This window comes from Dendrobates tinctorius, unplaced genomic scaffold, assembly GCF_039654945.1.
Source record: "Dendrobates tinctorius isolate UK_male_01 unplaced genomic scaffold, ASM3965494v1 ptg000126l, whole genome shotgun sequence".
Classification (NCBI taxonomy): Eukaryota; Metazoa; Chordata; class Amphibia; order Anura; family Dendrobatidae; genus Dendrobates; species Dendrobates tinctorius.
In genome coordinates this window covers 7,653,047-7,680,575 of record NW_027361794.1, presented here as the reverse complement: position 1 = coordinate 7,680,575, position 27,529 = coordinate 7,653,047, and the positions used below count along the sequence as shown (strand labels likewise).

Here is a 27,529-nt window from a genome sequence, read left to right as displayed (position 1 = left end):
TCACAAGGAGTGGACTGCTGCCGGAGTCATTGCTTCAAGAGCCACCACTCACAGACGTATCCAGGACATGGGCTACAAGTGTCGTATTCCTTGTGTCAAACTTCTCATGACCAATAGACAATGCCAGAAGTGTCTTACCTGGGCCAAGGAGAAAAAGAACTGGACTGTTGCTCAGTGGTCCAAGGTGTTGTTTTCAGATGAAAGTAAATTTGCATTTCATTTGGGAATCAAGGTCCTAGAGTCTGGAGGAAGAGTGGAGAGGCCACAATCCAAGCTGCTTGAGGACTAGTGTGAAGTTTCTATAATCATTGATGGTTTGGGGAGCCATGTCACTTGCTGGTGTAGGTCCACTGTGTTTTATCATGACCAAATGCAGTGCTGCCGTTTACCAGGAAATTTTAGAGCACTTCATGCTTCCCTCTGCCGACACGATTTTTAGAGATGGAAATTTCATTCTCCAGCAGGACTTGAAACCTGTCCACACTGCCAAAAGTACCAATACCTGGTTTAAAAACAACTGTATCACTGTGCTTGATTGTCCCGCAAACTCGCCTGACCTTAACCCGGTAGGAAATCTATGGGGTATTGTCAAGAGGAAGATGAGAGACACCAGATCCAACAATGCAGACGAGCTGTAGGCTACTATCAAAGCAACCTGGGCTTCCATAACACCTCAGCAGTGCCACAGGCTGATCGCCTCCATGCCACGCCGCATTGATGCAGTAATTGATGCCAAAGGAGCCCCGACCAAGTATTTAGTGCATTTACTGAATATACATTTCAGGAGGCAAACAATTAGTATTTTAAAAGAATTTTTCAAGCTGGTGTTATAAAGTGTTCTAATTTACTGAGATAATGACGTTTGTGCTTTCATTGGCTGTAAGCCATAATCATCAACATTAACATTAATTAACACTTGAAATAGATCACTCTGTTTGTAATAGCTCTATATAATATGAATTTCACTCTCCAGGTCACCACCTGACAACACACTGGAGGACGTCCTTCTCATCTGTACTGGGACAGGAAACCATGAGAGTTTAAAAGGATCCTCCCCTTACCATCCCTCAGTGTTTTTCCTGTCCCACTGCGGATAGGAACGACGAGAGGAATATCCGACCGTTCCACGCAGATGGTCAGGATCGGGGGGCCCAGCCTTTCCGTTCCAACCTGGAGAAATCTGCAGCTGACACCCGACAGAGGGTCCCTCAGCTTATCCAATGTAGCGCTGCTCCTGGACACCGGGTCGCTTCCTCTTGACGGGGGCTCTCGACCCTGGACGCCACCACCGCCAAACCGCCTATGGGGAGTCAACTGGGCCAAAGCGGACACCCGGCAGCAGATCACCGCGCTTCCCCCCTTTCCCGGGGAACGCGGCACATCACGAGCAGGGCCGCCGTGCCCGGAGGCAGGGGACCTCACTTGCGGCCGATGGACGCAACAGACTGGGCGCGCGTCACAGACCGGTTGCGCCTCACTTCCGGCTGCCCCATCGGAGCCGGGGGCGCGCGTCACAGACCGGCGGGCACGTCACTTCCGGCCGCCATCAGAGCCGGGCGCGCGTCACAGACCGGGGACGCGTCACTTCCGGTTGCGTCATCAGCCGGGGACGCGTCACTTCCGGTCGCGTCGCCACTAAGCTACTTCTGGCTGCGACCGCCCGGCATCACAAACCGCAGCAGGAGGTGGGCAGGCGTCCAGAGGAGCGGATCGGCAGCGCACAACGGAGCGGTACGCAGACTCTGCTCCGGAGAGGCCGGACGAGGTGCCGGTCACCACTTACATGCCTCTGTGTCTCCATAGTGGTCAGCAGGCAGCGGCGGGATCCATCTCTACCAGGAACATGGAAGACCAGGTAAAGACGGAGGTGGGAGCAGAGAGCCAGGGTCACGTGAGTAACCTCAAAAGAGAGGTCACTGCAGAGCCCGGAAAGATAGACCCCACAGAACCCGTATTTTATATGTTCTAGGGGGGAACCTCCACCTCTGAGAGAAAGGAGCCTAAGCGGAAGGATAAGAAGTGTCTGGTTTTCTCTAAGAAACTAAAGGACATGTGGCAAAAGACCCTCTGCGACGCATGTGCAAAGCGCATAGTGGGGGAGGAACAGGCTACATTCATGTCTAACATGAGAGTGATAATTAGGGAACAAGTACAGGCCTCGGTATCCGGCCTAGCCACTTCCCAGACCCCGCAGGTGAACCCCCAGTTATCCAGGAAAAGGTAGAGGGAATCGGACACGTCTTCTGAAGACATCCTGTCCGAATCGGACGCAGAGGAGGAGGAGGAGACCAGAGAACACCCAGAAAGGGGAAAGAAATATCTGTTTTCATCCGGGGATACGGACGAACTATTGGGGGCAGTGCGGCAGACTATGCAGATCGAGGAACCCACTCCTACCCTCTCAATACAGGATGAAATGTTTGGAGGGTTACGCTCCCAGACTTCGATGGTCTTCCCAGTAAACACCCACATACCAGCAATGATACTGGATGAATGGGAGGAGGCAGAGAAAAGATTAACTATCCTCAGAGACTTTAGGCTTCGCCTGCCGTTTGACCCTGAGGAGGTCAAAGTCTGGGAGGAGGTCCCTAACATAGACATCCCAGTGGCAAAGGTATTAAAAAAGACGGCAATTCCGTTCGAGGATTCCTCAAGTCTGAAGGAACCCCTAGATCGGAAAGCAGACAGACTCTTAAAAAGGGCCTGGGAAAGTTCGGCAGCGATCATAAAAACGAATGTAGCCGCGACATCAGTAGCACGTTCCATGCATCTATGGATAGATGATTTGGAGGAGCATTTGTCAGATAGAACCCCGAGGGAAACCATCCTGAAGTCCCTTCCCTTACTAAAGTTAGCTACTGGGTTTTTGGCCGACGCCTCGGCAGAGTCGGTTAGGTTCACGGCCAGAAGCCAGTCCTTGTCCAATACAGCCAGAAGGGCTATCTGGCTTAAGAGTTGGACAGGTGACATGCAGTCAAAAAATAAACTCTGCTCAATTCCCTTCTCGGGGGGCAGGGTCTTCGGGCCCGTGCTCGATGATATCTTGGAGAAAGCATCAGATGAAAAAAAGGGGTTCCCTGAAGAGACGCGTAAAAGATACCAGCCCTTTCACAGACCCCGTTACAACCAGAGAACGGACTACAGATGGAAAGGGAAGTCGGGTCGATGGAGCTACCCCAAAGGAGGCAAGACTAGAAATAGGAACAGAGATAACATCTTTTCCGGTCCAGAGTCCAGCTCCCGGAAAAAATGACACCACCAGAGTAGGGGGGCGATTGCTCAAGTTCAGGGGGAAATGGCAGGAAGTTACCTCCAGCCCCTGGGTACTACAGGTCATCTCTCAGGGGTACAGGATAGAATTCAACTCCCTGCCCCCGAACAGATTCTTAGTGACCAGTTCTCGACTCAGTTCAGCTTCCCCCATGTGGTTGGACATTCAGGATCTCCTAGACATGGAAGCAGTTACACCAGTACCTGCCCAGGAAGAAAGGAGAGGACACTACTCGAGCCTCTTCGCAATAAAAAAAACCCTCGGGGGAGACCAGAACCATAATGAACCTCAAACCCCTAAACAAATGGGTAACATACAGACGCTTCAAAATGGAATCGATAAGATCCACGATTCCGCTCCTGGGGAACGGGGTGGTAATGTGCACGCTAGATCTAAAAAACACGTACCACGTCCCTATCCACCCAGATCACCAAAAGTACCTCAGGTTCGCAGTCGAAAGGGACGGCAGGATATACCATTATCAGTTTCGCTGCCTACCCTTTGGCCTAGCATCAGCCCCAAGAATCTTCACAAAATTAATGATAGAGGTAGCGGCCTACTTAAGAGCCCGAAACATCATGGTGATCCCGTATCTAGATGACTTCTTAATTATAGCCGATTCAGCAACCCAGCTCAGGGTCGACTGTCAGTCCTCAATCTCCACGCTGCAGAGTTTAGGATGGATCATAAATTGGTCAAAGTCAGATCTCATACCCAAGCCCAGAATAAAATTCTTGGGGGTCATGCTAGACTCAGAAAGAAAGATGTCTTATCTACCAGCCGAAAAGCAGGCCATTATGCTGAAGAAGATTCGTCAGTTCTCAAAGAACCGGGTATCGATCAGGGACGCAATGAGAATTCTGGGGCTGATGACTTTGTGCATTTCTTGTGTCAGATGGAGTCAGTTCCACTCCCATGACCTACAACGCACAGTCCTGCATCCTGGGACAGAAGGCAGAGCTCACTGGACAAGAAAATACTGTTAACCCCCCGAGTCAGAAGATCGCTATGGTGGTGGACCATTCCGAGAAACCTAAAAACCGGTGTCTCATGGGTTCAGTCCCCGGAAGTTGTAGTGACAACGGACGCAAGTCTGTTCGGCTGGGGCGGACACGCCGCAGGAAAGTACTACCAGGGGCGATGGAGTCTGGAGGACAGCAACAGGTCCTCCAACGTCAGAGAATTACATGCGGTCTGGAAAGTACTGCTCATCGCCTGGCCTCACGTGAAGAACAAACATGTCAAAATACTGTCAGACAATACCACGACAGTAGCCTTTCTCTGCCACCAGGGCGGACCAAGACACCCGACACTTCAGGCCTTGGCAGATCAGATCTTCAGATGGGTAGAGAAGGAGGTCCTCTCAATCTCAGCCGTGCATCTGGAAGGCTCCAGGAACCAGATCGCAGACTTCCTCAGCAGAAAAAGGATATCTGCAACAGACTGGGAGCTCAACGACGAAGTGTTCAGCAGCCTGTGCGACCATTGGGGACAACCAAGAATAGACCTGTTCGCAGTCAAAGGGAACGCAAAAGTCAGGGCCTTCTACTCCCTGAACCCCCTGGGAAATCCGACAGGGACAGATGCTCTATCACAGTCCTGGAGCAGGGGTCTGTTGTATGCCTTCCCACCCCTAGCCCTCATTCCATGGGTCCTCAGAAAAATCTGCGAGGACAGAGCCAGGGTCATTAGAGGTCCCCTATTGGCCAAGAAGAAGTTGGTTTCCCCTACTCAGGAAATTAGCGGGCGAGGAACCCATTCTCCTGCCAAGAAGAGAAGACGTCTTCCATCAGGGCCCGGTCCTACATCAAAGGCCGACGGCTTTCCAGTTATCAGCCTGGATCCTGAGCGGCAGGTCCTAAGAGCAAGGAGTCCATCGGACAAAGTCATTTCTACCCTACAAGCAAGTAGGAAACTCGTGACCGCAGCAATATATAACAAGATCTGGAAAAAGTTCTGCAGCTTTTGTGGAGAGGCGACAGTCGGAACTGACCAACCCAACATCCCGAAGATTCTTGACTTCTTGCAGGAAGGGTTCAAAAAGGGCCTTAAACCCAGCACTCTGAGAGTGCAGATAGCAGCCTTGAGCGTGTTCTATGACACAGCCCTATCATCACACCCATGGGTAGCCCGGTTCTCGAGAGCGGTGCAAAGGTTTAAACCCTTAATAAGGAAGAGCATCCCGCCCGGGGACCTTAACCTAGTCCTCAATGCGCTATGTAAACAGCCATACCAGCTAGGGGCAGAGATAAATATTGGTAATCTCTCTCTCAAAACAGCCTTTCTAGTGGCAGTTACCTCAGCCAAGAGGTTAGGAGAACTGCAGGTCTAAGACCCCTACTTACAAGTGTTTAGTTACCACTTAGTCCTAAGACTCAACCCGGCCTTCCTACCCAAAGTTATCTCAAACGCAAACATGAATCAGGAAGTAGTACTCCCTTCCTTTTTCCAGTCTCCCAAGAATAGCAGGGAAGAAGCCTACCATAACTTGGATGTAAGGGAAACTGTACTCAGGTATCTAGACCCTGGAGGCAGGACAGCAATCTCTTTATCCAATATAGAGGCCCTAATAAGGGGAAGAAGGCATCAAAATTAACAATAGCAAGGTGGATTAGATTCACTATTAGCATAGCCTATAGAGCACAGGGTCAGATTCCCCCGGGGAGCCTGAGAGCCCACTCAACTAGGGCCTTGGCCGCATCATGGACAGAAAAGGGGGGAGCCTCGGCAGAGCAGATCTGCAGAGCAGCGTCTTGGGCCAGTCTTGGTACTTTCTCCAAGCACTATAAACTAGACGTAGCATCCACACAGCTATCTGCGAGGACAGAGCCAGGGTCATTATAGGTCCCCTATTGGCCAAGAAGAAGTTGGTTTCCCCTACTCAGGAAATTAGCGGGCGAGGAACCCATTCTCCTGCCAAGAAGAGAAGACGTCCTACATCAAAGGCCGGAGGCTTTCCAGTTGTCAGCCTGGATCCTGAGCGGCAGGTCCTAAGAGCAAGGAGTCTATCGGACAAAGTCATTTCTACCCTACAAGCAAGTAGGAAACTCGTGACCGCAGCAATATATAACAAGATCTGGAAAAAGTTCTGCAGCTTTTGTGGAGAGGCGACAGTCGGAACTGACCAACCCAACATCCCGAAGATACTTGACTTCTTGCAGGAAGGGTTCAAAAAGGGCCTTAAACCCAGCACTCTGAGAGTGCAGATAGCAGCCTTGAGCGTGTTCTATGACACAGCCCTATCATCACACCCGTGGGTAGCCCGGTTCTCGAGAGCGGTGCAAAGGTTTAAACCCTTAATAAGGAAGAGCATCCCGCCCGGGGACCTTAACCTAGTCCTCAATGTGCTATGTAAACAGCCATACCAGCTAGGGGCAGAGATAAATATTGGTAATCTCTCTCTCAAAACAGCCTTTCTAGTGGCAGTTACCTCAGCCAAGAGGTTAGGAGAACTGCAGGTCTAAGACCCCTACTTACAAGTGTTTAGTTACCACTTAGTCCTAAGACTCAACCCGGCCTTCCTACCCAAAGTTATCTCAAATGCAAACATGAATCAGGAAGTAGTACTCCCTTCCTTTTTCCAGTCTCCCAAGAATAGCAGGGAAGAAGCCTACCATAACTTGGATGTAAGGGAAACTGTACTCAGGTATCTAGACCCTGGAGGCAGGACAGCAATCTCTTTATCCAATATAGAGGCCCTAATAAGGGGAAGAAGGCATCAAAATTAACAATAGCAAGGTGGATTAGATTCACTATTAGCATAGCCTATAGAGCACAGGGTCAGATTCCCCCGGGGAGCCTGAGAGCCCACTCAACTAGGGCCTTGGCCGCATCATGGGCAGAAAAGGGGGGAGCCTCGGCAGAGCAGATCTGCAGAGCAGCGTCTTGGGCCAGTCTTAGTACTTTCTCCAAGCACTATAAACTAGACGTAGCATCCACACAGCTAGCATTTGGGAGAAAGGTACTCCATGCAGTTGTCCCACCCTAGGACCAATATACTTTGGTACTAATCCAGTGTGCTCTCAGGTGGTGACCTGGAAAACGGTAATTAGACCTACCGGTAATTGTGTTTCCAGGAATCCATCCTGACAGCACTGTTAGATCCCTCCCTATGACACTTTCCATACAACTGTGATGTAACATGTGTATGAAGAATGTTGGTTTAAATAAAATCTATGTTTGCATCGATCCAGATGTGTTACTTTGTGAAATCACTGAGGGATGGTAAGGGGAGGATCCTTTTAAACTCTCGTGGTTTCCTGTCCCACTACGGATGAGAAGGACGTCCTCCAGTGTGCTGTCAGGATGGATTCCTGGAAACCCAATTACCGGTAGGTCTAATTACCATTTTTTGTATTGAACTGAAATAAATTAACTTTTTGATGATTTTATAATTTTGTGAGAAGCACCTCTATCGCTAAGCTGTGTGTGGCTGATGCCTGTAATATACATTTAGTCACACCTGAAGGAGATGTGTTGGCATGGCTCAAGCCTTGATTTCATGGATTCACTCTACGTCATAAATTACAAATCTGTTTTTGATCAAAAGGAATTCAGCTTACTGCACAATTTCTCCTGAATTGGGGAGCACTAATACTTTCTCTACTCTTATCTCTGACTTCTAATATTTCTTCTTGAAACTCATCAAATATTGGCCCTTACAGTAGTTGATATTGCCAAGAGCCACCGAGCCACATACTGTAATTACCCCAGAGAGGTTTCACCACTAGTTAATCATTTTTTACTGATGAAGACTGTTGAGTTTGATCATTTCAGTAGATGTGTTATTGTCTATAGTCACAGTTTTTGATTACAGTACTTAGTACCCAAAATACTTTGGTAATCACTTCCCGCAGCCAGTTTTGTGCTTCTAGTCAGGGCTCATTTTTCATATCTGACGTGTTTCACGTGTGGTGATAATTTTGGAATTCTTTAAGCCCCAATTTTTCACTTTTCCAAAGGGGAATAGCAAACAGATGGACCTCACAAATTATTTTTCAATTTTTCTTGAATCCGACAATACCCTATGTGGTAGTGCGTCTCATTCGGCTGGACACAAATATATAAACAGAACACTGTCTCTTTAAAGGGAATCTGTCACCCCTTTTCTGAGATATCATATAATGATATCATTCAATTGTGTGTCACATAAGGATTCTCTTAGTACTTTTGCTTCCCCCTGACCCCGCACCTTTCATGCATAAATACCTTTTTATATCGGTTCAGATGTATGTAAACTGCCGCTGTCTGGTTCGCTGGGCGGGGCTTATTCAACTGTTCTCCCCTTCCCTGTCTTGCTCTACGCATTTCTTCTTGTGTAGAGCAAGACAGGGAGGGGGGGAGCAGTTGAATAAGCCCCACCCATCGGACCAGACCGTGGCAGTTTACATACATCTGAACCGATATAAAAAAGGTATTTATGTATGAAAGGTGCGGGGTCAGGGGGAAGCAAAAGTACTAAGAGAATCCTTATGTGACACACAATTGAATGATATCATTATATGATATCTCAAAAAAGGGGTGACAGATTCCCTTTAAGAACGTGCTTGGTTTATTGATGCAGCATAAACTAAGCAGGGAAAAATAACCGCAACGGTCTGGGCAAGACTGAAAAACAAAATAAAAAAGGAAGAAAACGCAGTCCTTTTCCAGAGGGTTCAGCCCGCTCACGGGTATAGTGTCTACAGTACAGGTCCATAACATGTCACACGGGCACAAACACTTTCCTGGAGTGTTTCCTCTGCAGGTACACTGCACACTGCTCTTTTGCAAAGCCCGCCACTTAAACCCTAGACCATGTGATTCCTGTCCATCATGTGACTGGCCACATGATTTTGACATCATACAGTTCCTGTCAGTACATGGCGGTGCAGATGGAGATAAAGTGAGCATCTCCCTACCCACTCTATAGATGCCCACATAAAACCAGCCCATGTATGAAACTTTAACTTAACCAACTTAACCCTCACAACATGTAGTGTGCTGGAAGAAAATACTCTGGTTTTACATCACTGCCGCCATTAAGTGCAGTGACACATATCTCCCTTCCATTACTTTACCTTCACTGGCGAAGCAGGGGACTTCCAACAGGGCATCTGCATTTCCATGCAACTTCGCTGGCATGTGCAAAACATGAAAATTAAAATCCTGGAGTGCTGGCATTCTTCCCCTTCCCTTCCTTCATCCATCTCAGGCGCACATGATCTGATACTAGCCTGAACTTATGGCCCAGCAGGTAGTACCTTTATGGCCAAGCACTCTTTTTCAATGATGGCTCACAGGAGGAGCGCTTCCTACTTAGGGACGAACATCCAGTCCTATACCTATCTATTTCCTGGGACAACACGGCTCCCATCCCAATGTCAGAGGCATCCGTCTGGACCACAAACATTTTAGTGAAGTCCGGTGCGACCAAGACCGGCTGTCTGCACAGGGTGAGCTTAAACTCCTTGAATACCATCTCTGCTTCAGAGGACCACCTGACCATTAACCTCCTTGTGCCCTTGAGCAGATACATCAGGGGTTCTGCTATCATGGCAAAAATCGGGATAAATTGCTGATAATATCCCACAATTCCCAGAAACGCCCTAACCTGTTTCTTGGAAATCGCCTGCGGCCACTTTTGGATTGCCTCGACTTTGTCTATTTGTGGCTTTATCTCGCCTCCTCCAACGATGTAGCCCAAGTACTTTGCCTCTTCTTTCCTGAGAGCGCACTTCTTTGGGTTTATAGTAAACCCTGCCTTTCTCAGTGCATCCAGTACTGCCTGGACCTTCTGCAGGTGACTTTCCCAATCCATGCTGAAGATTACAATGTCGTCAAAGTAAGCGGTGGTGTACTTCTTGTGAGGGAATAGTATCCAGTCCACAGTCCTCTGGAAGGTAACTAGGGCTCTTTATAGATTGAACGGCATCCAGGTATACTGATTGCACCCATCGGGTGTAGAAAAGGCCATCTTCTCCTTGAAACTTGGAGACAGGAGAATTTGCCAGTACTTTTTCGTTAGGTCCAAGGTTGTGATGTATCTGGTTGACCCTAGCCTCCCAATAAGCTCAACGACTCGGGGCATCGGATATGCATCGAACTTGAATACCTCATTTAGCTTCCTGTAATCATTACAGAAGTGCCACTCTCCGGCCGGCTTCGGCACAAGGACAAATGTGCTGGACCAGCCACTCTTTAACTCCTCGATGAATCCCAAGCTAAACATTCTCTTCACCTCTTTGGAGATCACCTCGCGGTGAGCTGCAGGAATCCAATACGGCCTTTGTTTCACCCTCACATGCAGTTCAGTCAGGATTTTGTGCTCCACAACCTGCGTACATCCTGATAACTCAGAAAACAGGTCTCAGTTCCGCTGAAGCAGCTCACGGCACTGTTATTTCTGGGCCGGCGACAGTGTCTCTGCCACTGTGACATCCTTAACCTTGGCTTCAGGATGGGCCCCTTGGCACGTTGCTTCTACCAGATCCCTTTCTCACCACGGTTTGAGCAGGTTAATGTGGTACATTTGGTACAGCTTTCTTCTCCTTATTGGGTGGACCTTTTAGTTGACGTCACTCAACTTCTCGACCACCTAATATGGCCCTTGCCACTTTGCCAGGAAATTGCTTTCCACTGTGGGGATCAATACCTGCACCCGGTCTCCAGGGCTAATCTGTCTCGGCCTTGCGGCTCGGTTGTAGACCCTCTCCTGGGCTTCTTATGCTTGAAGTAGGCTCTCTTTCACAAGCTGCATCACCCTTGCGATCCGGTCCTGCATTTGGGCCACATGACGCTCTGGTGGGGTGTAACTTCTGCTTCCCAGATCTCCTTTGCAACATCTAGAAGTCATCCTTATAACAGCTCGAATGTTGAGAACCCTGTAGAGGCCTGTTTGACTTCTCTGATGGAGAACAGTAGGTATGGCAGGAGGCAATGCCAATCTCTGCCATCCTTCTCCACGACCTTCTTCAACATGGACTTCAAGGTCTTATTGAACCTCTCTACAAGGCTTCCTGTCTGTGGATGTGTAAGGGGGTGAAAAACAGGAAGAGTCGGTTGCCTCCTCTGCTCTGTGCCCGGAATCATTGAGCTGCACAGCACGTTCCCCAGGTGACACACAAGGAGACTGGTACAGGAAGTAAGCCAGGCAGAGAGCGGAAAAAGCGCGCACGCAGTCCTCAAAGCAGATTGAGCAGCGGTCAGGGCAGGACGCAGCTGCGCTCGGGAGAGGAAAGAGAACTCCCATCCAAAGGACCCATACGGGTGGACTGCACAGTAAGACAGCACCTTGTATGTACGTGGACCCGCAGTCTGCAGTGACAGGAGAGGTGCTTTCAGACCCCCATGCAGACTGTGACCCATGCAGAGACTGTGGCCCTGGCAGAGACAGTGATCCCCGCACGAAGCCCCGGTACCGGGGGTGTTAGTGCAGAGCCCTGATTCCTGTGGTGGGACTCAATTGCAGACAGAGCTTCGCTTTGCCAGGAGAGACTGTAGTGTTGGAGCGAAAGACTCAGAGCAGAGGGGACCCCGTTTGCCTCGTATCCCCTCTTACTCCCGCAGTAACCCCTGAGACCCCGGCTGGGTATTGTGAAAGGTCACAGAGTTCAGAGACTATAGACGACAAGTGCCGCTGTTGTTCGGCGCCTATGTGGGAGAAGTTTGACCCTGCAAGCAAGTCCCCTTCAGACTGTTAAGTTCATTTCAGGAAATACCGTTTATTACTGTTTATACTGTTTGCCTGTCTGAGAACTTGTTTCACATTACTAATACTCGCACTGTTATATTGCCATTGTTAATTCCTGTAAATAAACCCCCCTTTAATTGTTGATCTGTCTGTTCCATGGTGGCATACCCAACACCTGCATTTTGTTACATTTGGTCTAGTCGGCAGGATGTCCCACGGTAGCGCGGAAGGGGTGGACCAAGCAGTTAGGGAAGGCCCCAGGAGTAGCATTTCCCTGGGAGCCACGTTGAATAATTTGCCGAGGTTTACTGGGAACAATGTGATGTTGTAGAGTTGGATGGAGAGAATCCATCGCCTGGCACCAGCCCTGGAGGCAGAGATTGCATTGATGGCCTTAGAGGGGGAGGCATGAGATTCTGTCTTGCATAGGTCTCCCCGGGAGAGAGAGACCCTGGACAAGGTGCTGCGCGTACTTGAGGAGACGCATGGAGAACCCACTGATGTAGGGGACCTCAGCATGCAACTTGAAACAGTACAAAGAGAGGGGGAGACAGTGACCCAGTTCTTGAACGCCCTACAAGAGCTCCATACTGCTATTAGACGGAAGGACGTTGTAGGCGTAGGGTCAGTTGATGTGGTGCTCAGGGATCAGCTGGTGACGGGACTGCGTGACGGAATGATGAAGCAAGCCATGCGAGAGCGCCTGCAGGTAAAGCCAGATATGACTTTCTCTGAAGTTGGCAGTGAGGTGCGCGTGCAAGCAAGAACAGGGCGTGACAGGGCCGGTGGGGATGGAGCGGGGAGGCAACCACCATCGCAGACAATATCCCTCGATGGGTAGAGGACCTGAGAATGAAGATAAGGCAGGTCCATGAAGAAATGGCGGCCTCAAGGAGAACTTAGGCAGAAGGTCCTGGTCCTTTGGTGCGAGACAGAGGAGCTGTCCCCCGAGAAGTTGAAGCTACCCGGAGGAGAAGCTCTCGTACATGCTATACCTGTGGAGAACCAGGCCACATTGCCCGGTGGAGTCCCCGGTGGAGCCGACCATCCCCACGCCCTCCATTAAACTAGGTGGCTCCGAGCACAAGGGACACCGCCCGGAGCGTGAAGAGCAGAGGAGTAGTAAAAGTCCCACCAGCCTTGTTTCCACATGCCCCCTAGTCTGGGCAGCAATCAATGGAAGAGCAGTGTGGTGTCTGGTAGACACCGGCTCACAAGTGACCACCATGATCGAGGGATATTTCCGCCGTCACTTCACGGAGGCGCTACGGCCCTAGTGGGGGCTAGTGATCAAACTTATGGCAGCCAATCACTTGCCCATTCCGGTCGCAGGGGTGGTATGAATGAACATCGAGGTGTGTGGTAAAGATGTCAGAAGAAAAGGAGTAATACTGGCAGATGGAGAGGCGGCTAAGGACCATACCGTGACCCTGGGCATGAATGTGTTAAAAGACCTCGAAAGCCTTATTTTCAACGAGTCCCCGAAACAGTTTCTACAACAATGGAGCGACCGAACCCCCCCAGAGAAGAGTCTTTCAGCAATTGATACAGACGGCCCAGATCCCGGAGATATGTGGTGACGGAAAGGAACTTGGCAAAGTCATCGCACCTGCCTCTGTCAATTGAGTGTTGCCCCCTGGACAGATGGTACTTCCCCTGCCTATATGAACTGGTATCTCGCTCGAAGGGGTGGAGGTTCAAATTGAGCCTAGCAGAGCCGACCAGCTGTCGTCAGGAATATTGGTTGTGCGGTCCCTGGCCACCATGCAGGACGGAACTGTCCTTATGCTCTGCATAAATGTAGGGGAGACGGGTGCCATTTTACCCCCTAGGAGCAAAGTCGCCCAAGTCCTGGGCCTCCCGGATGAGCTGGTTCCATCCGAGACAGTGCAGTTGACTGCAAGGCCAGAAGACCCATGGTGGGTGACCATCAAAGTGGAGGCAGCCCGATCCCCAGATTACTGCAAGAAGGGTGCCAAATATTGGGACATATGCGGGCGGAACTCTCAGAACTTAACCCACAGCAGGTCCCCCAGGTGGAAGCCTTGCTGGGGAAATATCAGGAGGTGTTCGCCAAAGACGAAGATGACTTCGGACGCACCATGTGGCCATAACCCACGAGATACCCACTGGACATGCGGCACCGATCCGGGAACGTTACCATCAGATACCTCCACAGATGTACCAGGAGGTGAAGGGAATGCTGTCACACATGTTGAAGGGAGTTATTCTTGAAAGTCAGAGCCTGTGGGCTGCTCCCATAGTCTTGATGAGGAAGATGGATGTGTCCTTGCGGTTCTGTGTGGACTATTGCCGGCTCAATGCTTGCATGCTTGCACCGTGCGGGACTCGTACCCACTGCACAGAATAGAAGAGTCCCTACTGGCACTGGAAAATGCCAGGTTCTTCTCCACATTAGACTTCGCCCACGGTTATTGGCAGGTGCCGATGTCTGAGCAAGATCGAGCCAAGATGGCTTTCATCCTTCTGATGGGACTGTACAAGTTCGGACTGATGCCTTTCGGCCTAGCGAATGCTTCAGGAACGTTTCAGCGACTCATGGAGAGATGTCTGGGAGACCTGAACTTTGAGGCCACTTTGATTTACTTGGACGATATCATCGTCTTTGCCCCCACCTTTGAGGAACATCTACAGAGACTGGAGCAAGTTCTGAGTCAACTACAGAAGTGGTCTGAAGGTAAAACCCCAGAAGTGTAACCTCTTCCGGACTGAGATTGAATACTTGGGACACGTTGTCTCCGCTGAGGGGGTGAGGCCTTCCCAGGAGAAGATCGCTGCGGTACAAGAGTGGCTGACTCCAAAAACCGTGAAAGATGTGCATGCGTTCCTGTGACTCACTGGATACTTCAGATGCTTTGTAAAAGACTTTACCCGCCTTGCAAATCCACTTCTGGAGTTGTTGAGGGGCGTGCCCTCCTGTGCAAAAAACAGGAACATACAGTGGGGGAAGCGTCACGAAGAAGCATTCCTAGCTCTGAAGAAGGCATTGACGGAGGCCCCTGTGCTGGCCTATGCAGACTTCACACATCCGTTCATCTTGCACACTGATGGAAGCCTACAGGTGCTTTGGGCAGTACTGTCGCAGATGCAGGACGGGAAAGAACACATCATAGCATATGCCAGTCGATCCTTGCGTGATTCCGAAAAGAATCCAGAAAACTACAGTTCATTCAAGCTGGAGCTGTTGGCTCTGGTATGGGCTATGACAGAGAAGTTTGCGGAATATCTGGCTGGCTCAGAAGTTCATGTACGCACCGATAACAACCCACTGGCTCATCTCGTGACCGCCAAGTTAGGGGCCCTGGAACAACGTTGGGTAGCCCGAATGGCCAAGTTCCGGTACAGAATCTCGTACAAAAGAGGAGCCGAAAATGTTCATGCGGTTGCCCTCTCTCGAATAAACTATCGCAAACCAACGGCCAACCAGGATGAAAAATGGGAGGATGTGGAAGTTCCCGGTTTTGAAGAGACTGCCAGGATGGTGGCAGCTACGCAGGAGACTGAAAAAGAAGAGACTTGTGTGAATTTGTTGGAGCAGCCTCGTTATGAGTGGGTCTGAATGCAGCAGGAGGATCAGGAGTTAGCTCAGCTGAGACAGTGGGTCGTGTCAGAACAAATGCCCAACCGTCATAAGAGGGGGTCCAAATCACCTGAGGTATTGAAGATGTTACGCCAATGGGAGAGGCTCCAGTTGCGGGATCATATCCTGTACTGGAAGGGGTTCTTGCAAACTGAACTCAGTCTTATATGGCAGACGGTTATTTCCTCATCCTTGGTAGATCAGGTGGCTAAGGAAGCACATGATAAAGGAGCACACTTTCGGTCAGAAAAAACATTCCAGTGGTTGCAACGCTTATTTTATCACCCCCACCTAAGAAACATTGTGGAGAAAGTATGTCAACAGTGCCGGAATTGTGACCTGGTCAATGCGCCGGAACAGCGAGCTCCCACAGACATGGTGAGATCTTCTGGCCCCATGGACCTACTGGCCATAGATTACTTGACAATTGGACCAGCGCACCAAGGCTATGAGCATTGTTTAGTGATGATAGACCACTTTACTATATTTGCCGTAGTGACGCCCACACAGGACCAGACTGCCGAGTCTGCGGCACATGCAATCTGCAAACACTTCATACAGGTGTACGGGTGTCCCAAACGCATCCATTCTGATCAGGGAGCCTGCTTCCTCGGAAAGGTGATTGAGGAGCTGCACCAGCTGTACAAGATAAGTCCCGGACCACCCCTTATCATCCACAGGGGCTTGTGAAAGATTAAACCGCACCCTGATTCAAATGCTGAGAACACTGGAAGAGGACCAGAAAGCACGATGGACTGAGTCCGTCCCCGAATTGGTGTGGGCGTACAACAATTGGAAACACAGCACCACCGGATTCACACCCTACTCGCTGTTTTTCGGCAGACCCGGGAAAGGGCTGGCAGAGCTGGAGCCTGAGGAGGACTACCCGCGGACGGGGGTGTACTCCTGGGTTCAAGAACACCGTTGTCGGTTACGGACCATTCAACGGCTAGTGCAGAACCGACTACAAGAATTGGAACATTCCCAAGTCACTCCTCAAAAGGGGACAGCTGTACGACCTGGAGACCGAGTCTTAGTGAGGGAGAAGCGCCCACACAACAAATTGGAGTACCGGTGGGAGAAAAGGCCGTACAGGGTGAAGCGGCGGCTTGGTAGCAAGAGCCCCGTCTATGAGATTCAGCCTGAAATGGGGGAAGAGACTCCCAACCGCAAACTGCATAGGAATATGTTGCATCCATGTTTGTCTCGAGATCCTGAATCAGTAATATTGGCTCCAGTGCTCCCACCAGCTGAGCCAGTGGTCAATGCTGATGAGGAAGACTCTCAATCTCTCCCAGGGAACCTGGAAACAGGGCTGGTGCCGAAACTATTGACGTATCAGAGGGGGCCTCGACTCCCACTCCTTCAATGATTGACACTACAGCCCCTGCTGATTTGAGATGCTCTGAACGTTCAACGGCTGGTGTACCCCCCATCTGCTACAACCAGGACTAGTTCATCTGGCAACAGATTGTGCAAGGACCGGAAGATTGCCAACAGGAACACCAGAAACTCTTGCCCGTTGAATGGTGAGCTAAAAGAGAGGGGGAATTTAAGGGGGTGAAACACAGGAAGAGTCGGGGAGGTTACCTCCTCAGCTCCGTGCCCGGAACCATTGAGCTGCACAGCAGGTTTCCCGGGGTAAACACAAGGAGACTAGTACAGGAAGGAAGCCAGGCAGAGAGCGGAAAAAGCACGCACGCAGTCCTCAGGGCAGCTTGGGCAGCGGTCAGGGCAGGATGCAGCTGCACTCAGGGAGAGGAAAGAGAAGACTGCACAGTAAGACTGCATCTTGTGAGTACGTGGAACCGGAGTCTGCAGTGACAGGAGAGGTGCATCCTGACCCCTGTGCAGAGACTGTGGCCCATGCAGAGACAGTGACCCCTACGTGAAGCCCCGGTACCCGCGGTGTTAGTGCAGAGCCCCTGATTCCGGTGGAGGGACACAATTGTAGACGGAGCTTCGCTTCCCCAGGAGAGACTGTAGTGTAGTGTAGGGTAGGGTAAACTGATTAAATTTGCTGATGAAACAAAGCTAGGAGGGATAGCTAATACTAGAGAAGAGAGAGAGAGGATTCAAAAAGATATAAATAAACTGGAGCAGTGGGCAGCAACTAACAGAATGGTTTTCAACAGGGAAAAATGCAAAGTACTACATCTGGGCAATAAAAATGAAAAAGCATATACAGAATGGGAGGAATAGGGCTAAGCAACAGCACATGTGAAAAAGACTTGGGTATAATAATAGATCACAGACTGAATGAGTCAACAGTGTGATGCAGCAGCAAAAAAGGCAAATGCAATTCTAGGATGTCTTAACAGAAGCATACAGTCTAGATCACGTGAAGTCATTATTGCCCTCTACTCCTCTTTGGTCAGACCTCATCTGGAATATTGTGTCCAGTTTTGGGCACCACATTTTAAAAAAGACATCAACAAACTGGAGCAAGTTCAGAAAAGAGCGACCAGAATGGTGACCGGTCTGCAAACCCTGTCTTATGAGGAAAGGTTGCAGGATTTGGGAATGTTTAGTTTGCAAAAGAGAAGACTGAGAGGAGACTTAATAGCTGTCTACAAATATCTAAAGGGTTGTCACATTGTAGAAGGATCATCTTTATTCTCATTTGCACAAGGAAAGACTAGAAGCAATGGGATGAAACTGAATGGGAGGAGACACAGATTTGATATTAGAAAAAACTGTTTGACAGAGTGATCAATGAGTGGAACAGGCTGCCACGAGAAGTGGTGAGTTCTCCTCCAATGGAAGTCTTCAAACAGAGGCTGGACAGATATCTGACTGGGATGATTTAGCGAATCCTGCTTTGAGCAGGGGGTTGGACCAGATGGCCCAAGAGGTCCCTTCCAACTCTACGATTCTATGATTCTATGTTGGCGCGAAGGACTCAGAGCAGAGGGGACCCCGTTTGCCTCGTAACCCCTGAGACCCCGGCTGGGGATTGTGAAAGACCACAGAGACTATAGACGACAAGTGCCGCTGTTGTTTGGCACCTACGTGGGAGAAGTTCGACCCTGCAAGCAAGTCCCCTTCAGACTGTTAAGTTCATTTCAGGAAATACCGTTTATTTCTGTTTATACTGTTTGCCTGTCTTGAGAACTTGTTTCACATTACTAATACTTGCACTGTTATATTGCCAGTGTTAATCCCTGTAAATAAACCCCCCTTTAACTGTTGGTCCATCTGTTCCGTGGTGGCATACCCAACACCTGCATTTTGTTACAGATGATACACTGATGTTCTAAGTTGGGTTATCTGGAGGGCCTTGCACAACTCCCTCAATACCTTGGACATGACCGGTGTCACTTGATCTATCAGGATCTCCTTTGGCATGCCCGTCCGGGAGAAAATATGGACTAGCTCTTGTGCTATACTCCTATACTCCGGGCAGAAGAGTTTCTCACTGGTACTGCCTCCGGGTACCGCGTAGTATAGTCCATTGCCACCAGGATATATTGATGACCCCTGGCGGACTTAACTAAGGACCCTACCAGGTCCTCGGCAATCCAGTCATATGGGACTAAAATTATGGGTAATGAGACAAGGGGACTGCGGAAGTGGGATATGGGGGCAGTTAACTGATAGGGCAGTACTGGCAGAAATTAACAATGTCCCTGTGACACCCAGGCTAGTAGAACCTCTGAAGGACTCACTATTGGGTTTCATCTATGCCTAGATGTCCCCACAAGACATGAGCATGGGCCAGATCTAGTACCCTTCGTCTATAGGGTCCTGGGATCTAATAATTCCCCTTGCTGTTTAGTGACCGGATATAGCAACTCCTCATTGACTGAGAAATACGACCTGGTGTTGTCCCTGGCTCTTGGACAACCCCATTTATCACAGTAACATTGTCAATTGCATGTCTTAAAGTCAAATCCTGCATTTGGGCAGTCCCAAAATTCTCACCAGAAACCCCCGGTTCAGGAATCTCATCCTCGTCACCAGCCAAGACACACAAGGGGAACTCGTAAATCTCTTACTGCGATGTGATCAGGGTTGAGCTGGCTCCTGTCTGAGTCACTTGGCAGCCCTGCCTTTCCCCACAAGTTCCAGAACAGGCTGAAGTTACCCCCGATCACAGGGTGTAGCAGGTCTATGACTACCTTGACTTCATGGGACTCCGTATACCGGCTAGTTTTTATCAGCACTCTGGCAATAGGGTTGTCCTTGGTGTCCCCTTGGATATAGTGGATGCCCACATGTTTATCTGGGATCAACTGGTGGAGAAGCGTGGCCCTTATCAGGGTCACCAAACTCCCTGAGTCCAAGAGATGTGACACCAGTACTCCTTTTATGGTCACAAGACATGACTGCGGCCCCTCTCTGGGCCGGGCCACACTGCAGGTGGGATAAGCATAGTATGAAGAGCGCCTCCCCAGAATGCAGTCTATCTTCTCAGAGGACATAGGACAACAGGCGGCTATGTTTCCAGGCCCGTGTCATCTCCAGCAGATCAGGTCTTTACCAGCAGCCTTAGGTAACTTCTCAGCGTCTCCTTGGAATCTCGGACCTTCTCCTCTTTTTGGACTCAGGCTCACGCTGAGTACCCCAGTATGGGGATGTCCAACCCCCACCTGGCTTCCTTAGGGATTTCTCGACCATCTAGTAAATTTCTATGAAGCCCACCCGGCCATCAGCATTACGGACATCTTACTGGGCAACGCAGGTCTGCACCGACCTGGGGAGGGAGTGAATAAATCAGTCTGGGCTGAAGTGGGGACTCTGGCTGCAACCATTTCTGGACCAAATGCAACAAGTTAAACTTCTGAGAGCGGGGAGGTTTGTCAGCACAGTATGCCTAATGATTAACCCTTGGGGCTCTGACAGACATAGTGACCCCTGAGTGTGCCAATATCTCGGTTTTTAACTTGGCATATTCCCGACATCCTGTAAAGCTAAGTTAAAATAAGCTTTCTGAGGTTCACCTGTCAGGGGGCCAGCACCTCTGCCCACTGCTCCGTGGGCAGGCTGTCCCCCTCTGCAACCCATTCAAAAACAGTCAAAAACGCCTCTATATCATTCCTTGGGGTCATCTTCTGCATGGCTCGTCTTACTGCTTTCCAGATACACGAGTCATCTACTTGATGTGGTGGAGGGGCGGTTTCTCTGCTGTGGACATCCCCCAACAGGAGTTCTATCTGCCTTTGTTGCTGTTGATATGAATGATACAGAAAAAAAATATGCGGCACTCACCATAGCAGCTTATCTGCCTTTGTTGCTGTTGATATGAATGATACAGAAAAAAAATATGCGGCACTCACCATAGCAGCTTGACACGTTGAAGCGTTGTAAGTTGGAACGTGAAACGGCCGTCGTCCTCTCCCAGCACGCCTCTTCCCCCCGTTGCAGCTTATCATCAAAGTTGATGGTCATGAAATAAAGGACTTTTCATTCAAGCTTCCATGGTGAGTGTCGCATACTTTTTTTCTGTATCATTCATATCTACATGTTGATATATGCTAAGCACCTCCAAATTGGACATTTGTGCTGATAAAGGCTCTATAATCCGGCTCAACTCCTTCGGACAAAGGATCACATGTTTTAACACTGGTGCCGCTATTCACATTTCTCTGTGGCTTAGAGACTTTTGTTGCTGTTGAAGCTGATGTATTAGGAGATTGTCTCCTGCTGTGCCTGCTGCTGCTGTTGGCTCAGGATCAGGTGCTTGATTAGCTCCCCCATTTTGTCTGACCATTGTTCCATCCATGTAGCCGCCTTCACCCATGACATATGGTTTATCCACTGCTGCTACCCATGTTATAACCCTCATATTATTAATGTGGGAGAAAAAAAATTGCAAATATGCCTTTTTATTACCCAACGCATAGTGCTCAGATTGTGCTCCAGGAGAAACACACTGTAAATTAAGTGGGTTCTTCTCACTATAGTAATACTAAATACATGGATGCTATATGTGGTTTGGGCACACGACAAGGCTCAGAAGTGACGGTGAGATTTCACTTTGGGAGAGTGGTTATTGATGTTTTTTGTGAGAAGAATAGAAGTTTTTATTGGTATTTTGTTTGTCTGCATAACGTTTTTTTGTGGCTTTTTATTCTATATTTAGGAGGCAGAATGAACAAACAATTGAACACTATGCTCCACTGGTTCATCCTATGAGATTCTCTATTAGACTGTGAACTGTCATTATCTTGGTGAAGAATTCAATATTTTTACATAACATACAATTTTTACAAACAGTTTAAGAAGAAATGTAAAATGACATTCAAAGACATTTTATTCAAAAATAATAATTTGTTTATATCTTGGCAGATGACTGTACCAGGAGATCAGAGGGACAGCTGGCATCTTCAATTTTTAAATCAGATGATTTTGAGATCCCACCTGATACAGTTAAAGTGAATGCTATTCCTCCAGATATACCATCATCCCTTCACAGCAAAGATCTGTCAAATGATCCTTTGAAACAGGTCCTGTCTTCTGATTCATTAACGACAACTAAGGAAAATCAGAATCACAAAATAAGCATTAAAAATGGAAATGCTCCTCAATCAAAGAAGCCATTTTCATGTTCAGAATATAGAAACCGTTTTCCCATCGAAAAGTCTTTTCTTAAACATCCAAAAATTCACACAGTGGATAAAAAATTTTCTTGTTCCAAGTGTGGGAAATGTTTTAAACACAAGTCACATCTTGTTAGACACCAAAGAACCCACACAGGGGAGAAGCCTTTTTCCTGTTCAAAATGTGAGAAATGTTTTAACCAGAAATGGCATCTTGTTGTACACCAAAGAACCCACACAGGAGAGAAACTTTTTTCATGTTCAGAATGTGAGAAATGTTTTACACAGAAATCAGATTTGGTTAAGCACCAGAAAACTCACACAGGGGAGAAGCCTTTTTCATGTTCAGAATGTGGGAAATGTTTTAACAATAAATCAGATTTTGATAAGCACCAGAGAATCCACACAGGGGAGAAGCCTTTTTCCTGTTCAGAATGTGGGAAATGTTTTACACAGAAATCAGGTTTGGTTAAGCACCAGAGAATCCACACAGGGGAGAAGCCTTTTTCATGTTCAGAATGTAGGAAATGTTTTAACCGGAAAGCGCATCTTGATTGCCACCAGAGAACCCACACAGGGGAGAAGCCTTTTTCGTGTTCAGAATGTGGGAAATGTTTTAACCAGAAATGTAATCTTGTTCAACACCAAAGAACTCACACAAGGGAGAAGCCTTTTTCATGTTCAGAATGTGGAAAATGTTTTACACAGAAATCAGATTTGGTTAAGCACCTGAGAACCCACACAAGGGAGAAGCCTTTTTTATGTTCATAATGTAGGAAATGTTTTACACTAAAATCAACTCTTTAACATCAGAGATGTCACAAAGGGGGGAGCCTTTTTCATGTTCAGAATATTGGAAATGTTTTAACCAAAAATTGTATTTCTTAAAAAAGGTTGTCCATTACTAGGACAACACCTTGTAATTCATCATGTTTGTCCTATTTCAAATAAAATCACTCGTACTCGTTTTCCATGCCATCGCTGTTCAAGTGGTCTTGGCACTCACGTTCTCGGGGCTCATGTGAGGTTGTCACATAACACGAGTCCAGTGCCAAATCAGCGCTGGCTTCACTGTTCCTACCTTCGGATGCATTGAACATCAACAGGAAGCCAAGGCTGTGGCTGCTTTCTGACTTACTCTTATTGTTTGATATGTCCAAAAGTGGAGACAGTGAACCAAGTTTAAGAACGCACGTGCTTTCGAAACGCGTTTGGTATTATCCTTAAATACATTTTTCCTACATGGTTTAACCAAGAAATAAAAAATATTTTTTGATATGACTATATTTTAACTTTGACAAAATAAAGAATTCATCGTTTTAAACATGTCTTGGAATTGTGGAATAGAAGCTGGATAAATCTTGTCCTTTCCAGTGAGAAGGGGTTGTCCAACATCAAAAATCCCACACAGAGAAAAATCATTATCAAACCTAGAGTGTGAAAATTAAATTACTGGAAAATTGTATTTTGTTGACCATCAAAAATAACTCAGACTGGTGCTGTCCTGTTGTTGTGCAATACTGGGGGGAGGTGACATCAATATTGACATCTTTGGTACAAACCCCTGTTCCCCTTGAGTCGCTGATCTGTCTATTTGGAGTGTGGGATGAGGAGGCATGGGGTCATTATGTTGGGATTTTTCTACGGGAGACACTGTTTATGGCACGGAAGGTACTAGCATTACGGTGGATGGGGAATTCACCTCCTTCTCTTGGGTCCTGGATTACTTTGGTAAATTCGATTATCCCATATGAACGTACGCTGTATCAAAATAGAGGGTGCCCGGGTAAATTCAAAAAGATTTGGGAGAGGTGAAACTCCTCTCACCTCACTTTGCAGAGCGGAGATCTTGTACAGTAAACAGCTCATTATGTGGAAGTAGGCTGCGGAATAGTTTGTTTTTTTGTAGACGTAGATATGGTTTAGAAGCTAGGCAGGTTTTATTGACATAATAACACAACGCTATTGTGACTCAATTGGTATTATGTTTTGCTTTTTTTTATATACAACTGATGTACACATTATGCTTCACATTTTCATGTTATCTGAGCATATGTATATTTTGTATCAAGCTGAACATCATATACTAAATGTGTGTATTATATAACTGCTTGTGGTTTAATAAACGAATTTAAAAAAAAAAAAACTCAGACTGGGAGACACTACATATTACAAATTGTACAAAAACATAACAGTTGTATAATTAAATGAGAAAGGGTAATTACTATGGATCTATGGATGAGTGAACGTGCTCTGTGATACTCGGATATCACTTGAGTATCTGGGTGCTTGGAAGTACTCGGTGAGCATTAGCCGTTGCTCGGATTTGAAGTTCGAATCCCCACACTGTACACTGACGCCAGTGCATAGCTCAGGGACAGTTCTTATTGGAGAAAGAGTGGTTGTACAGACCTGTGTGTTCACAGTATAACACATGAAAGTTCTGTTGATACTGCTGCTGAAGCTGAACCATCATGTTAACAGTCCTTGTAAGGGCTAGTCTTGTTCTGTGTTTGTATCAGATACATACTGCATTTAGCCTAGGGAGGGACAGTTGCAAGAGCAGGGAGAGTGGCCAAATACTGTCTCTAGGCAGGACTTAGTGCTTTGCAGTCCATTGCCAAATATACACTGCTCAAAGGGAACACTAAGATACCACATCGTAGATATCACTGAATGAAATATCGCAGTTGCAAATCTTTATTCATTACATAGTGGAATGCATTGAGAACAAGAAAACATAAAAATGATCAATGTAAATCAAAATGAATATCCCATGGAGATCTGGATTTGGAAGGATACTCAAAATCAAAGCGGAAAATCAAATTACAGGGTGATCCAACATCAGGGGAAATGCCTCAAGACAAGGAAATGATGCTCTGTAGTGTGTTTGGCCTTCACGTGCCTGTTTGACCTCCCTACGACACCTGGGCATGCTCCCAATGAGTCGGCGGATGTTGTCATGAGGGATCTCCTCCATGTCCTGGACTAAAGCATCCGCCAACTCCTGGATAGTCTGATGCAACGTGACATTGATGAATGGAGCAAGACATGATGTGCCAGATGTGCTCAAACGGATTTAGTTCTGGGGAATGTCCAGGCCAGTCCATAGCTTCAATGCCTTCATCTTGCAGGAACTGCTGACACACTCCAGCCACATGAGGTCTGGCATTGTCCTGCATTAGAAGGAACCCAGGGCCAACCGCACCAGCATATGGTCTCACAAGGGGTCTGAGGATCTCATTTCGGTACCTAATGGCAGTCAGGCTACCACTGGCGAGCACATGGAGGGCTGTGCGGCCCTCCAAAGAAATGCCACCCCACACCATTACTGACACACTGCCAAATCAGTCATGCTGAAGGATGTTGCAGGCAGCAGATCGCGCTCCATGGCATCTCCAGACTCTCAAGTGCTCAGTGTGAACCTGCTTTCATGTGTAAAGAGCACAGGTTGGCAGTGGCGAATTTGCCAATCCTGGTGTTCTGTGGCAAATGACAAGCGTCCTGCACAGTGTTGGGCTGTGAGCACAGCCCCCATCTGTGGACATCGGGAACGCAGACCATCTCCATGGAGTCGGTTTCTAACAGTTTGTGCAGACATATGCACATTTGTGGCCTGCTGGAGGTCATTTTGCAGGGCTCTGGCAGTGCTCCTCCTGGTCCTCCCGCAAAAGCGGAGGTAGCGGTCCTGCTGCTGGGTTGTTGCCCTCCTACGGCCCCCTCCATGTCTCCTGGTGTTCTCTCCTGTCTCCTGGTAGAGCCTCCAGCCTCTGTACACTACGCTAACAGACACAGCAAACCTTCTTGCCACAGCTCGCATTGATTTGCAATCCTGGATGAGCTGCACTACCTGAGCCACTTGCGTGGGTTGTGGAGTCCATCTCATGCTACCACGAGTGTGAAAGCACAATCAACATCCAAACGTGACCTAAACATCAGCCAGAAAGCATTGGTATTGAGATGTGGTCTGTGGTCCCCACCTGCAGAACCACTCCTTTATTGAGGGTGATAATTGCCAATAATTTCCATCTGTTGTCTATTCCATTTGCACGACAGCATGTGAAAATGATTGTCAATCAGTGTTGCTTCCTAAATGAACAGTTTAATTTCACAGAAGTTTGATTTAGTTGAGTTATATTCTGTTGTTTAAGTGTTCCCTTTATTTTTTTGAGCAGTGTATATCAGCGGCAGTTGACCACATTCTTTTGGGGGTGAAAAAATAGACTACAGTGTTATCCATAGAGTATTACGTGCTTTGTGGTGCATTCGGTGGTATATAACACTCCAAATAAGCGTTGAGAAATTTTTTTGGATTGAATTTGTCATTCATACATTTTTAAGTGGTTTGTGTTCCATTACGGTAATATTAAACTTAAAAAAACCACCTTGACTGCTGCAGGTGACTAATTTTTGTTGTATAAAAAAACAACATAGTAATTAGAAAATTTGTGAAGTAAGGAACGAGGAAGTGGAGGCGCTAATGATGGAGGATGTGGAGGAGATATGACTATGCCTGTTACTGAAGCACAAGAACCACACTTATACACATCACTTAGGCTTCTGTCCCACTTTAATCACAAGAATTGCCCCAAGTTGCACAACCTTTAACCTATAAGGGTTAGTGTACCACTATGTTGCTGAAATATCACTGCTATGGTAACCAAATGAAATAAAAATGGTCCCGAGAAATGGTACTTTCAGAATAAATGATCACTTTATTGTAAAGACAATTAAAAATATATATAGCAGAGGAAGGTGCTAGACCATATAAAAAGGGACTATGAAGCCATGGGGTATCCTAAATACAATGGCCCATAATACAAATAATGCCCAACAAATATGAGGAACGATATACCAAAGGTGCAGAGTAAGTATTACTCATTAATACATCAAAGACTCCCAGGTGGAAAAAATTGCACAAAACCCAAATACACAATAGCAGCAATGTGAAAGTGACTAATAGTCAAAAGACAAATATATCCTGCTTTAGTAAAGAAACTGCCAAAAATTGCATGTTATACATGAATGCAGGAATTATAGTGTCCTGATACAGACCTGATGCCTACCGAAGAAGCGAAACGGGCGTCGGTGCAGAGCGACGCCCAGGGATTTCCACGTGCCCGCCTCCAGGTATGAAATGTCCACATACTAATGAATACAGGAATTGTAGTGTCCTGATACAGACCTGATGCCTCCCGAAGAAGCGAAACGCGCGTCGGTGCAGAGGGACGCCCAGGGATTTCCACGTGCCCGCCTCCAGGTACAGTCATATGTAAAAGTTTGGGCACCCCTATTAATGTTAACCTTTTTTCTTTATAACAATTTTGGTTTTTGCAACAGCTATTTCAGTTTCATATATCTAATAACTGATGGACTCAGTTATATTTCTGGATTCAAATGAGGTTTATTGTACTAACAGAAAATGTGCAATCTGCATTTAAACA

General features: G+C 47.6%; 2 protein-coding genes across 4 annotated transcripts in view; both read left to right on the top strand.

Annotated features, from left to right (window-relative positions):
• LOC141047253 (uncharacterized) overlaps positions 1–23,409 on the top strand; it is a 32,735-nt gene extending 9,326 nt beyond the window's left edge. Inside the window, exon 8 of the mRNA XM_073542255.1 lies at positions 21,835–23,409. Within this exon, the coding sequence (XP_073398356.1) occupies positions 21,835–22,856 (1,022 nt within the window). The 3' untranslated portion in view covers positions 22,857–23,409. The remainder of the gene's footprint in view (positions 1–21,834) is intronic.
• LOC141047222 (uncharacterized) overlaps positions 1–27,529 on the top strand; it is a 371,014-nt gene that overhangs the window by 117,026 nt on the left and 226,459 nt on the right. The gene's annotated exons all lie outside the window — the stretch shown is intronic.